The following is a 13,766-nucleotide window of genomic DNA, read 5'->3' on the forward strand; positions in this document are numbered from 1 at the left end:
GGCTTTAGACTTTTAGACTTTCTTGGGTCTAAGGGCAGAATAAGTCACTCTGGTACACTCATATTCATGATAGAATGAATAGTTATTAGTGACCAAAAAGGAATTTAAAAAGCTAGATGAAAAGTTGAAGAATATTAAAATATTAATGAACATACATATTTTTCAAAATTGTAACTATCAACTCTTAACAGTGAATGATCATCAAGGGCAAAGGTCCCAGGAAAAAAATTTTAAATATAAAATCAGGTCAACATTGCCTCTTTATTTTCCCCCACAAAGGTCTCATTTAGAAGGTATTAAGAACAATCTAAGTAAGGATTGAGATGAATTTGTATAAAACCAATAGATACTAATTCCCCTATTAGGAACTCTTCAAACTATTCTGCGATTGCCTCCATAGACAAATCTTTTTTTAATAAAATTTATTACTTCAATTCTTTTGATTTCTAAGGTACCATTGAAGGAGAAATTTTACCCATTTTGAAAATAATGAAAATATTCCACAAAAATCTTCTTTATGTGTAATGCAATTTGTATTTGATCACATCATGAATATATCAAACCATTGTAACAAGTGAATACTCTATGAAAAACACTTCATCATGAAGGTTGCTTTGGTGTGGCTACCTGCTTTTCAAAATCGTCTATACCTATAAATGTATTTTCTGCAGTTACTTCTTAGGCAACAATTCATATTTACATTTCAAACATCAGGAGTCAGCTAGAATCAGCCATCCAAGTCACATTTAGTGTAATTTTGGTCAATCAGTCAGAAAATTAGTAAATAAATATTTACTGAATGTTATTTGCTAAATACATTAAAAATATATTTGAGGGGCACTGAAGCATAGTTTTATCTTCCTAGAGTAAATATTTTAAAAATTAAATGGAATATTAAAAAGCTAGTCCCTTTAAGTATCCAAAATAGGCTTAGTTCTATCACTAGAAATAAAATGATGGGGAAAATGAGAACTCTCCTGCTCATAAAAAGTGTATAAGGTATAGCCTCATCAGTTCATGTTATATTTACAGACACTGTATTTTATTCCTAAGAAAAATTCATAGAATATGAGAAGTCTACTATTTAAGATGTCTTTCTCCTTTATAAATTATCAAATGACATGCACAGTATGTTTAGCTTTTCAATTTCAAGTACAAAACACTGAAACTTAGGTTACCAGGGTGTATTTCACAAACAACTTCAAATGTAAGAGTTAGTAACTGAATTAATAATTTAGAGTAACTAAAAAATTATTTCTAATGAGGAAAAAAAGTATACAATATCTTCTGATAGGGTAAAAACTTATCTATGCAATAATGATTGATTTCTTTTCATAGAAATGAATACTTCTTCAGTTTCAGACCACCAATTTTAGGCTTAGAAAGTCTGGCCGTGGATTCAGAACTAGATTGAATATATGGGACCTATTCAGTTTCTTTGGGAACAGTTGTTGCTATGAGTGCAAAGCCATGTGATCGTTGTGATTATTTAATATTATGGTGCATTTTGGACAAAATACCTTTAATATATCAGAATATAAATAACCATTTAATGAATGAACAAATAAGCTAAGAAAAATCATACCATCCTAGCAAATTGATGCTCTTAATTCATTAATTCAATTGATGCTCTTAAAATATTCTATAATTATCATGAAAAATATTCCGATTATACAGTGAAGGGAATCTTTGCAAGTTTATCTAGATAGTTGTATCATTTATCTATTTCTTATGAAAGCTTCCAAACTGAGCGTTCAGTAATATGAACTAATAGAAACTAAAAAAAGACTGTGGATTTTTAGGCTATATATATCAATGGTATGTCTCAAATCAATAAGAAGGATATTATAATAGGTAGAAAAATATTGTTTAAAAGTGATTTGATTACAAACAAATCCAAGGACACAGCTTAGTGGACTCTTCAATAAAACATTATTGGAAATAAAGTACTTATTTTGGCAATGAAATACTGTACTCTTTTTGTTATTAAAAATAAATCAGTAATTTTACACTAGGCTGTATATTTAGATGTGCCAGCACCTCAACACATTTGAATAAGATATTATTTTAAATAAGCTATGTTTATTAACTAACTGAATGAATAAATACTATTTTCCAAAACACGTTACATTAACTTCATGCTTCAGGTGAATGCAGTCCGTAATTTTATTTTTTCTTTAGAAGAGACTATAAAATTCAATGCATCCTAAAGTTCTTTAATCTAACTTCAGATAAAAGAAATAATGATGAAATTCAGAACCATTTTATAGAGAAATGACTCAAGAATGTTAGTGCTCACGGTCCATCATCTTAACACTTTACCTTCGCTGGATCTACCATAAAGCCAGGATCTAAAAGACCTCCGTCGCTGTGATCATGATCCACCTCGTACATGTTGTAAGATGGATTGCCAATTTCTACGTTTATTCCTCCATTGATAATAGGTTGTCTTCTTATAGTTTTTGTCCTAGAATAAGTGATCATTGTGTGAGTTGTCTAAATATCACAGTGTGGTGCATGAAACTGTCGTATTTGTAGATTTAATGACATTTTAATATAACTGATGGAACATTCTTAAATAAAATACACTGAAAATAAATGACATTTATTGATTCACAGAGGAACAAAAACTCTGAATGTAATACATGATTTTCCAAATTATTTAGATTTAACAATAAAAAATGCACTTGGAACATATTCCTTGTAAATAGCTAATACCACATTAGTTGAAACTGAATATTCACTAATCGATTGCCCTTTAAAGTTCTACTTTTTCCCTTTCGTTCCTGAAAAACGTCTATAAAAAAACAGTGATAAATTTTCCATCCTCAAGTCATGTGGCTAAAATCCTCTTTTACATAATTCAAAAACTGACTCACAAACTCTAGCTTCCAGATAATAACCCCACAGACAACTCACTCCTTATAGATCTTTTGACTGCATATTCATATAAGTTGAAATAATGATACTTCCAGTAATATATAAAATCAACAAATATGTACTTTGTGAATAAAATGCACAATTTGTGACATACAATACATAGTCATTATCATTTTATTGACATTACTAATCTTACACATTAATATTATAAAATGCTCTTTAGAGGCCCTTGCTGTTCCAAGGAAAAACTACCACAAATGTAAAATTCTATTGAATGTTTAATAACTCCCTTGTTATTTTTGTTGGAATATGCAAATGCAGCCATTCCATCAATATAACATAAGGGAAAGGTTATCTAAATTATAATCACTTAAAATGAAGTAGAGGGATAAAATGGTTCAAAAAACATAGAATTCTGCAGTTGGAATATGTAAATCATACTTTAAGAAATTTTCTTAAGTCAGTTTCTGTAACTATTTGTGTAATTTATTTACTGTTGGTCTAGAACATTGCATCTTACCTTCTTTTTCTTTTACAGAGCACTAAACCAATTACCAAGGTGGTTATCAAAGTCACCAGGAGGACGAGAGGCACAATGATGGCTATGCTTCCTGAAAAAGAAATGAATGAATAGATGAACACGTAAATAAAATGAAGACAAGATTGATATAACTGAACACTTTATTACACCAAATCATTTGACAATTGACATAATAAAAATAAAGCTTAGGCCAAATGTCTATATTCCTAGTTCATAACTACATTACTGGAAAATCACTTTCTTATTAATAATACTTGATCTGCTGGAAATGTTTCTTTAGATATCTTTCATTTATATGTTACAGTTAAATACCTTGAGGTTAGAAATACTGACTTCTTTGTCAGTCTGACTCTGATTCTCACCAGACACATTTATTTGCAATGATGTAAGTAAAGAAACTGTGACTGAACACACATTTCCACAATTTCTCTGGCCATATTTCCACCCTTAGTTTTTTTCCTTTAGCTATAAGTACTCCCTGGCCATGAGTACATGTGGCAAGTTAGATGGCAACCTGGTAAAACAAAAGGGGCAACAGTTTTGGATTTGGATGGACATAGGCTTAAATATCAGTTTCACCACTTACCTGAAGTGAGACCTTGGAAAAGTTATTTGAAATTTGAGGCTCATGCCCTTTACCCGTTAAAATAGAGACATGAAGACCTACCACATAGGGCTCTTAGCTTGATTCAACAAAATAGGGGGACAAAGTGGATTCTCTTTCTCAAATTCCAGTTCCAGAATAGTTTCAGCAAACCACATTTAAGTGTTTGGCTTATGTTGTAAATGTCATGTCCACTTTCCTTCTTTATAAGAATGATCTTCGGTTGTATCACTCATCTTCAAAATGGAATAACAGAACTATGGAATAGATTTTCAATAGTGGGTCTTAGTTTTTATGCATCTGAGCATAAGGGAGAAGTAAAACGGAGGAGAACCTCTGCCCTGCCCTCCATTTCTAGGTTGGCAATAAGAGCAATCTTTTTTTTCTAAAGAAGAAGGAGACAATACCCTTTTACTGATGATGCGATCCACAGTAAGATACACCTAGGGCCATATGTCACTTATGCAGGAAGAAAACTGAATGCAAGGGCTGCCTAATAACAGGAGAGTATTAAGAAGCTCTATCAAGTACCTAAATCTCATGTTTCCAACAGACAAATATCTAGTGCCCATAAGACAAAGTCTTTGCCTATTTGGAATAAGTATCTCATTGATTCTGTCAAGTCAGCTTAATCACTGGCTAAACTGAGAAACAAAGCAACACTCAAACTAATTGAAATTTAATGTGAGGATCTTGAAGGGTTCAGGAATGAAACGTTAAGAGTTATTAAATATATGAATTTTCCTCTGCATATACACGTACATGTAAAATACTGTGGTAGAAATAATGGTAGTATTAAGCATGATAAGCAGCTGCTTAGGGAATTTAAAGTAGAAATATAGATCAGTTTTAACAGCTCTGGCCACAGATATCTGTGTGAGGTAGTACGTATTGCAGATCACTTACCAAAATACCAAAAAGTCTTTATTAAGGAAATGTCATATATAAGATAATCTTTCAATTTGGAACTTCAAAAATAACTTGACTAAAATAACCAAATAACTCTCTTCCATGCAAGAAAAAATATGGCTTGCCTTCTTTAGTCAGTTTCTGAAATGTAAACCTCATTTTATTTTTTTCATGCTGTTACCACCACTATACGATTTAGTGAGTTTGATATTACATTACCTCCTTGGTTTTGGGAAAGTGAACTTTATATGAATGTGTAATTTATTAGTAATTAATGTAAGTGGAGAATCTGGCACCTTGGATAGTAATTAACATTTGTTCACAAATTTTAAATACCAGTGAACAGCTTGATTTCTTCATAAACTGACTTCAACTGATTGATCACAACTTTATAAATATCCTCACTTCATCATTTATATTTTTTTCTGCTAAAATTTGTGGTAAATTTGTAGGTTTAAAATATATACCAATACTACTTTTAAGGTATATAAAGTTACTTTCCCCTCAAAGCAATTATAAATTATTTAGAATATTAGATTTTATTTGTTCTACATAGTTTCTTTTATTCTTATTAGGTAGAAATGCTGTTAATTATGCATGCTAGAAAACAAAGAACTTTGTTTTTCTTTTTCTTTTTCCCATGACAGATGGCAGTTCCAATCCCTTACATTACAGCCCTCTGTTTAAGAGCCTAGCATTCTTATATGTTTATATAACCTATCAAGCAAGGTAACTGCAATAATGCTCAGTATAGCCAATAAATAATGCAGGGTGGCAATTTGGCAAGTTTTTCTTTATTTTTTGTAAATTAGTTTATATTCATGGAAACAAGTAGCAACTATATATATTTTTAGAATATTTTTAGAATATAGTATAGATATTTATCAAAATAAGTATTTTTTCCAAGCAGTATATACAGCAGTAAATATCATATTGTAACATATAACAATCAAGATCTATTGTAGGTGATATTTTTAATAGTATATTTTTGGTGGACTGTTCTAAACAGATTAAAAAAAAAAAAGCACACTCTGAAATTGTTATTGGGTGGAGGGGAAATCTCAACAAACTTCTCACAGAAAATAGAGCCAGTCTTTCTTTGCCACATTGTTCTGTAGCCTCATTTTATATATAATGCTTTTCCATGTGAAAGAAGAACTGTATTATCAAATTGTTATATTGAGGAGACCCCTTCAATGGGAGAGGCAGTACAGCATCACAGTTGAGATAATAGATTCTGGAGGCAGGCTACCTCTGTTCAAATCTCACCTTACTAGCAACATGCGCTTGGGCCAATTTATATTCTTTGAGTTTACACATTTATAAAATGAGTGTTATCATTAATATATACATCATAGTAATGTAAATAGAATTGTGTCTATTACACAGAAAGTGCTAATACATGTTTATTAACTAATTCAAAATACATATTGCCATATGACTCTGTGCATGCCTCTATTTTGCACTTTTCACCATATATTGTAGAGATCAGTTTATTTGTAACTTGAGGGCATAAGCTATCTATCTTTGTTTTGCAGATAGCACAGTGCCTAGGATATCATAGGGACTATACATTCAGGTCTCACTTAGCAGATATATTTTTAAGTGTTGCTATATTCCACACACTCAACATTTACTCTACTTTGCACTGGGGATAGAAATGTCCCTCCTCTCATCTTGTTTGACGTATATTAGAAGATGACAAACACATGGGTTTATTTAGCACAGTGGTAAGCACTACCCTAGTGAAAGTATGTATTAATAGCTCTGAAAACATAGAGTAGAATCCGACTAGATCTGGGATAGAGGAGGAGGACTGGTATGCCTTTGAGACCTGAGGGATGAGTTCCATGAAAGAGAATGCAGGTTGAGTGGAGGAGGAGATACTGAATTAATCTAGGGAGAGAAATATGAAAACCTGGAGGAGAAAAGATCAAGGAACAACAGTCTGAATGGAGAGTAGAGCGGAGGGTGGTAGAAGGAGATGTGGCTGTAGAAGAAAGCAAAGGGGATGTTAGGAAGGGCTGTGTAAGCTACAGAAATGAGCCGCGAATTTGTGCTATTAAAAAACAAGATGATGTTGAAGGAAATTTAGGAAGTCATATCTAAGGACTATATTGTCTAACTTAACTTAATAAAGAAGGAAGGTTAAGAGTGACACTTAAGTGTTGCTTGGATAACCAGGTAGATTTTGCAGCTATGTGTATAGACAGGAAGGCAAAACAAGGTGTATAAAAATGGCTGGTTGAGTGGGAGAAGGGGATGAGATGATTTTGGGAAACACGGAGCTTCAGATTCCTGTAGTATACAGATATAGATATATAGATATAGACAGAGATGACATCGATATGGATACAGCAATTGTGCAGTGGGATATGTGTCTCAGCCTCAGAAGAGAAACCGGGATTGAGGACAGAAATTTGGGAGTGATTAACGAAGAGTTGAAAACCGAGATCAAGGAATTATGGATTGCCAAGGAGAATATATGTAGTGGTATGTGGAAAATGAGTTAACTAGAAGAGATAAAAAAATAAGTATCTCACAAAGAAGACAGAGTTGTTTCAAGAGGTTGGGAGGGAAACCAGAAGAGTTTACTATCATGAAAGTTAAAGAAAGAATTTTTTGTTTATTGAAGTTATAGTAGAAAAATATAAGCATAAATTATATCATTACAATTGACCTCTTTTGACTTGCTGCTATATATTCTGCTCTTAAGTTTATGTTTACATATATGTATGAATGTGAGTGTGTGTCTCTCTCTCTATATATAGTGATTTGGATGATGTTTCTTAGGCATTTTGATAAACTTATTTTAAAAATCATAAAGAACATATCACGTTCCAAACTTAGCAAAGATTATCCTTGCAGTGATCTTTGAGAGGCTGCTTATCATCTTGGTCATGTATAATCAACCTCACTTTGTACTACTCTCACTCTTGTCCCCTTGGTGCCAGTACACTGATTTTCTTTCAATCCCTTGAACATGTTTAGCTCTTTCCTACTCCAGCGTTCTTGTATCTGCTGTTTCTTTTGTTTGAAATACGCTTAGCGTCTCCTCCCCTTTTTAATCACTCAAGTCTGAGCTTAAGTATCACCATCTCAGAGAAATCACTCCTGACCTCAGTTCTCCCCTAACATTCTCTGTTTCTGTGTCTCCTTTACTTCCTTCACAGATCCAATCAAGACTCATAATTATTTTCTGTTTACATATTTGCTTGCTTTCTTGTTTAACAGTTTTTTTATCCCTCTGGCACCTCAGTTTCATGAGAAGAGGCACTGACTGACTATCTTATTCACTGATTCATCCCTGGGATCTAGACATTACTTGACACTTAGTAGAGGCTCAATAAATACTTGCTTTTGGATAATTAGGACAGAGGCATTATTTTGTTGCATTTTTCTCTATATATTTGCAATTTATAATTATATTTATAATTCCTTGGTATAACATAATTAATTTTTTTTCTGTTTTAAAACATGATGGTATAAAAGACATGAGGATGAAGTAGGAAAATAGAAGATATGAATAACCCCCTAACAGATATCACATTTCTGTTGTCACTACAGTAAAATACAGCATCATTACATTACTGCCCCACAAATGCTGAGTATATTTTTATCCTCCTTAATTTTAGCAGATATGAATAGCATAATCCAAACATTGAGCATCCACTCCCTTAAAACTTTAGGTAAATCTAAAACAGGAGTATAAAATAAATATTTAATCATCCTTAGTTTAAAAGTCTTCCAAATAACTTCAGAAAAGTTTCTGCTTTTTCAAGTGGAAACTAAACAGAAAGCTCTAGAATAATAGAGCCACTTAATTCCACAGGCAGGCTGATCTTTAGATACTTTAAACTGCAAGGGCCAGAGAACATCAGTATGACTACTCAGAGATGATTAAGAAAGCTGTTCATCAATTAGAAAGGTAAATCTTGTGCCAGTTGATAGCAGTTAGGCTGAGACAGGCAGTATATTCTTGATTGTGCCAAGGTCCAATGATTATGGAATGCTTCACTGTAAGTGGAAATGCAGATTTGAAAACACATTCCTATAGTATCCATCTTTCTTATTGAACAGATGACTTCTGCCCAAGTTCGGGGAACATTTGACAACCATTCAAAACCACTGGAGTTTACCTGAGAAAATAAAAATAGCCCTCTACCTTAGGAAGGATCAGTTTAACTACCTTTTCTCTCCTTTCAGAGTTACTGAGGCAAGTTTCTCTAAGCGCAAATGTCTGATGATAAGTACCTTTTAACAGAGTCATTATGTGGTCAACTTTGCTCAAATCTGAGATAATTTGACATTTGCATAGCTAATAGCCCTTTCAATGTGCGTTGATACTTCCATTAAATGTAATGACTTTAAATCAGTGATGGAAGAAAGAGCACCAGAATCTTTGGAAAAAGGGTTACAACTACTTGCAACCCCTCCTTCCATCTGATAGTTCCTATTTTAGAACTGTTGTATGTAATTAGAGGCATTTTTCTTATAAGGGAGCTTGTTGCCAATGCAAATGGTTGGCAACATCACCTTTCAATAAATACATCTGGCACACCCCTCCTCAAAATCATCTTCGAAACACGAAACTTTCCCTTATAGATGGACCTTATATATAAATTGAAAATTCAATTGACATTCTACTCTGTTTCCTTCTTTCAGAAAATTTTATCAATATTTAAAATTGTTTTGATTCTCTAAAAGACTAAGTTTTTAATTTATCTTAGATAATTGAGAAATTATCATAAAAGAAAGCCTAAAGTACCCTGACTTCATTAATTCTCAACTTATTACTTCAGTATGTTCTACAGGTTGGTAACTCAAATGCATTTTTTCATTACAAAAATGCTCTTAATGATGGTTGAGTCTTATAACTGGTTCACAAAATCATATAAATTAGTATTCCTCCAGAATTGTTAGTACCAATGTCAGTATGATCCTGGAAGAGAGAGAAGAGAGTATTTTTTTTTCTTTTGCTCTTCTTTTGCAATATCAAGTTAGGCAAGGTATATTTTTCCACATCTCCTATATTTTATGAACCAATTCCTCAAATCCTAGTGCCCTATTCCTACAACTATGTGTCCATAGCTTTGCTACAGTCTTCTACCTTCCCTTCCTAAAGACAACACGCAAATTCTAAGGTAACACCATATGCTCCATGACCAGAATCACGTATCTCACTTTTCCAAATGCAAAGACTCGTTTCTAAGGTTATTTATTCTATACCTATTTGCCATTTTTCAAAGATGGTCATCCTTACTAGCCCAAGTTAATCTCTAAATGGTGGAACTTTAGACAATGTCACTTGAAGAATTTCAAGCAATGATAAATTATTTGGGGACAGGCACAACAAACAAGTAGATCAGCAAACACTGGGAGCCTACGTCTAAGGTACAAAAATCATATACTTTTGATTTTGATAATGTCTTTCTTTTTTCACAAATTCCACAGTATATTTTTTGTTTCTTTTCATGTATGCTCTCTCACCAGCAGTGAAAGCCTAGAGAAAAATTGCTAAGTAAGCGTTCATAAATCAGAGGTATTATTTTTTTCTCTTCAAGAATATATTTACCCACTTGATAGTTATTCCAGATTTCGCAAAATTTTTCCACTCATTAGCGATAATATGTGTGAATCGGGAAACTTTATGTAAGACTTTTGTTGTGAAAATCTTTATAAAATCATTTAAAATTGTTGGAACACACACACATAGACACAAAATACTGACGTAGATAAATTTTCATATCAGGGACCTGTCCTAAGACTACAGCTACACACACAAAAAAACTTGTAAAATGTTGCTATATTTTAATATACTTCAAAACCAGTACTTCAAAGATAAGGAAGCAATGAATCAACTATGATCCTTATTAAATATTGCTTGTTAACATACTTCCTCACTTTGAGACTAACCAAGTTTGTTTTTCCACAACACACTGAATGCACTTCAAGAAAAATACACTCTAATTAAAACATGAAATTACTTTTCTTCCCCAAGTATTCTCACATCCATTGTGATATTTGCAGCCTTTGCAGCTGACGCACATTTCCGAAGAAAAGCTTAAGCTAGGTTTACAGATGTGTGTTCTGAAAACTGCCGATGTTTAAGATGAACCCTCACAGCCTAAAAGAGCACATAATGCTGGATCCTGTCACCAGGTGAGAGCTCAGTGCTTCTTCTTTCAAAAAACATATGGATTGCAGATCTCTTGCAAAATTCCATAAAGGAGATTTTCCAAGACTCAATGCCCACAATAACGGTATAAAAAGAAAACAATGCTTTCTATACTATGTGGAACACCTAAGATATTAATCTGAGAAACTTACTTGTGCTGATATGATCAGACTTGCTGCTCTTTGGGGCCGGCCTCTCACATTGTGTGCCTGACCAGTTGGTGGAGCATCTAGAAAGATAAAAACAAAACAAAAAAAATCAGTGAGTAACAAAACCCACAAGTCTGCTAATGTAGTGATTTAACCAAATGAAATGAAGGAAGAGCCTGCTATCACAGATGCATGAATTTTAGATAGAGATTTCTGCTAATTTCCTGCATATTGTCAGTATGCTGAGGGTAACCTCAATTGGACTTCACTTGTTAAAATACTTTTTAAAATTTAAGTTTATAGTCATTTTTCTTTATTCTATGTTAAACTTAAAATTGGCATATTTTATAACAAAACTGAAATTTTAATTAAGAGTTGAGATTAATTTGAGAGGTACTGAAAATTATGCCACTATAAAGATTGAGTTTACCTGTCAAGCAAATCCTTCTATACTAAGTTTCTGTGATTTATTTTTTCTGGTTCTAACAACCAAACAGCAAATGGACATATGTCTCATAGTTCAAACTGGACAATTTTTACTCTTTTAATCAGAGATAGGGAAATATAGTGCTTTCCCATTTAAGATCATACTTCTATTCCCATGAAATCAAGACAATATGTCCAAGTTTTCATTCGGAGAAGTTGTCTTTCCCTTATAGGAACCATAACATTATGATGGGAAGTCTCGCAGAGGATTAAAATAATAGATTTGATTAAAATCCTTCATTTAAACATAAATCACAACCATATAATTAGCTGATTGTATCAAAATAAATTCTGGAATGGTTTTAGCTATGTTTGAACAATGTCTGCTGGCTAACACAAGATGCCTCCATGCATCTGTCAAAGGAAATCCATAGAGAAACAATTTAATTGGCTTCAGTTCTTATTTAAAATGACTGTCAAATACCACCATATCACGAATAGTTGTACACAGTAAAAGAACAGCTTCCAGAACTATTCCAAGTAGATATCTTTGGGCATGGTGGCCAAACTAAATAATTGCCATTTCTGGGTCTCTTCCAATTCTGTCATAGCCAATTCAAATAGCTGAAGCTGTTTTGGAACTAGGCTTCTATGATGCCATGTGAATTATTTGTGGTATTTGTGAAGACAGTGTCGGGTGTCCTAACACAAGGGCAAAATCTCATAAAATCATCATATTGACAAACTCAAATTACAAAAACAAAAATTTGTTTCATAAAAGCATACATTAACTTCAGAATAATTGACAGTATAATGTTACTATTCAAGAATATAGTTATTTGATTAATAATGATATTATAAAACTATGAGTATGGAGCATGATTTCAATGAAAATTAATATCATTATATTATTATTAAGTCATCACTCATGCATTATCCTGATTTTTTATTTAGATCTTTTATAAAAAGCTTACATATATATTTTCTATACATCACATTTATTATATACCATACTACAAGTAAATCATTAAGATAGGTAAATAAATTTTAAGGCCAGGATTATGACCCTGTCTGTATTACTGAAGTGAGGTAATGAAATGAACATATTTCAAATAATTATAATAAAGTGAACAACCAATAAAATCATTGATTTTAAAAAATCATTTCTTTTCTTCCTTAGTTGTGGTTTTGCAGTTGAATGTTCTAGAAAATTGTTCCAGTTCTTCAGTTCCTAATTCTTGACACAGTCCAAAGATAATTCAAAATAAGATGTTTAGGCAAATTTTGCAAACATGTCATTAGAATGAATCCTAATCATTGCAAAAGTTTTTTTGTTTTATGCAGCTTTACATTTGTCAAATCTTTCTAATTGACCACTGAGGATATTTTACATGCTCCAATGAAAAAAATAATACTGATTGCTTGGTAATTTTATTATATAACTGATGTGTACAAAGCTATTTTAAAATTAAAATATCAAAATTTGCTCTTTACATTACCTCCTTTGATTAAAAAGCAACAGCAACAACAGCAACCTAAATCAGGTTCACGTTAAGCAAGAGAAATGATCTGAGATATATTTTGTTGTGTTAATAGAGATAAGAACCTCTGGGCTCATCATAACACTGAGATGCCTGGAAGTCAGAAAAGTTGGAGGAATAAATGCTAATTGATAAGATGTTCTGATATGAGCATCATGTGTTTTAAGTATTTTAGGAAGTTATGAAAAACATGCCTTTAGAACTCCAGAAGGGCAGAGAGAGATTTTTAAACAAAGAAGATCAGGATACTGTGATTTTTATTCCAAACTCTGAAATTATTTAAGTAGGACAGGTGGTATTTATTAACAGTATTGAGTAATTTTCTGTTTTAGCCATAGCTTGGAGCCCAGTATTTATATTAGATAAAATATATCACTTGCTAGTAGTGGTCGTGATGCTCCTCTCTTTTGCATTGTGGAAGCACACTTAACTTCTTAGCTTTCAGGGAATATTTTGTTTATTACATACTGGAAATAACTCTCAAAGACTGTGCTGGAGAAATAATTAATTTTAACAGTTCTGCATCTTAATCAACTGA

At 32.4% G+C, this 13,766-nt stretch overlaps 1 protein-coding gene across 1 annotated transcript in view; it reads right to left on the bottom strand.

Annotated features, from left to right (window-relative positions):
- LRP1B (LDL receptor related protein 1B) overlaps positions 1-13,766 on the bottom strand; it is a 1,532,882-nt gene that overhangs the window by 2,252 nt on the left and 1,516,864 nt on the right. The window contains exons 86-88 of the mRNA XM_059927092.1: positions 11,265-11,341; positions 3,401-3,491; positions 2,323-2,467 (exon numbers count right to left, since the gene is read on the bottom strand). Coding sequence (XP_059783075.1) covers positions 2,323-2,467; positions 3,401-3,491; positions 11,265-11,341 — 313 coding nt within the window. The remainder of the gene's footprint in view (positions 1-2,322; positions 2,468-3,400; positions 3,492-11,264; positions 11,342-13,766) is intronic.

This window comes from Balaenoptera ricei, chromosome 7 (genome assembly GCF_028023285.1).
Source record: "Balaenoptera ricei isolate mBalRic1 chromosome 7, mBalRic1.hap2, whole genome shotgun sequence".
Taxonomy (NCBI): domain Eukaryota; kingdom Metazoa; phylum Chordata; class Mammalia; order Artiodactyla; family Balaenopteridae; genus Balaenoptera; species Balaenoptera ricei.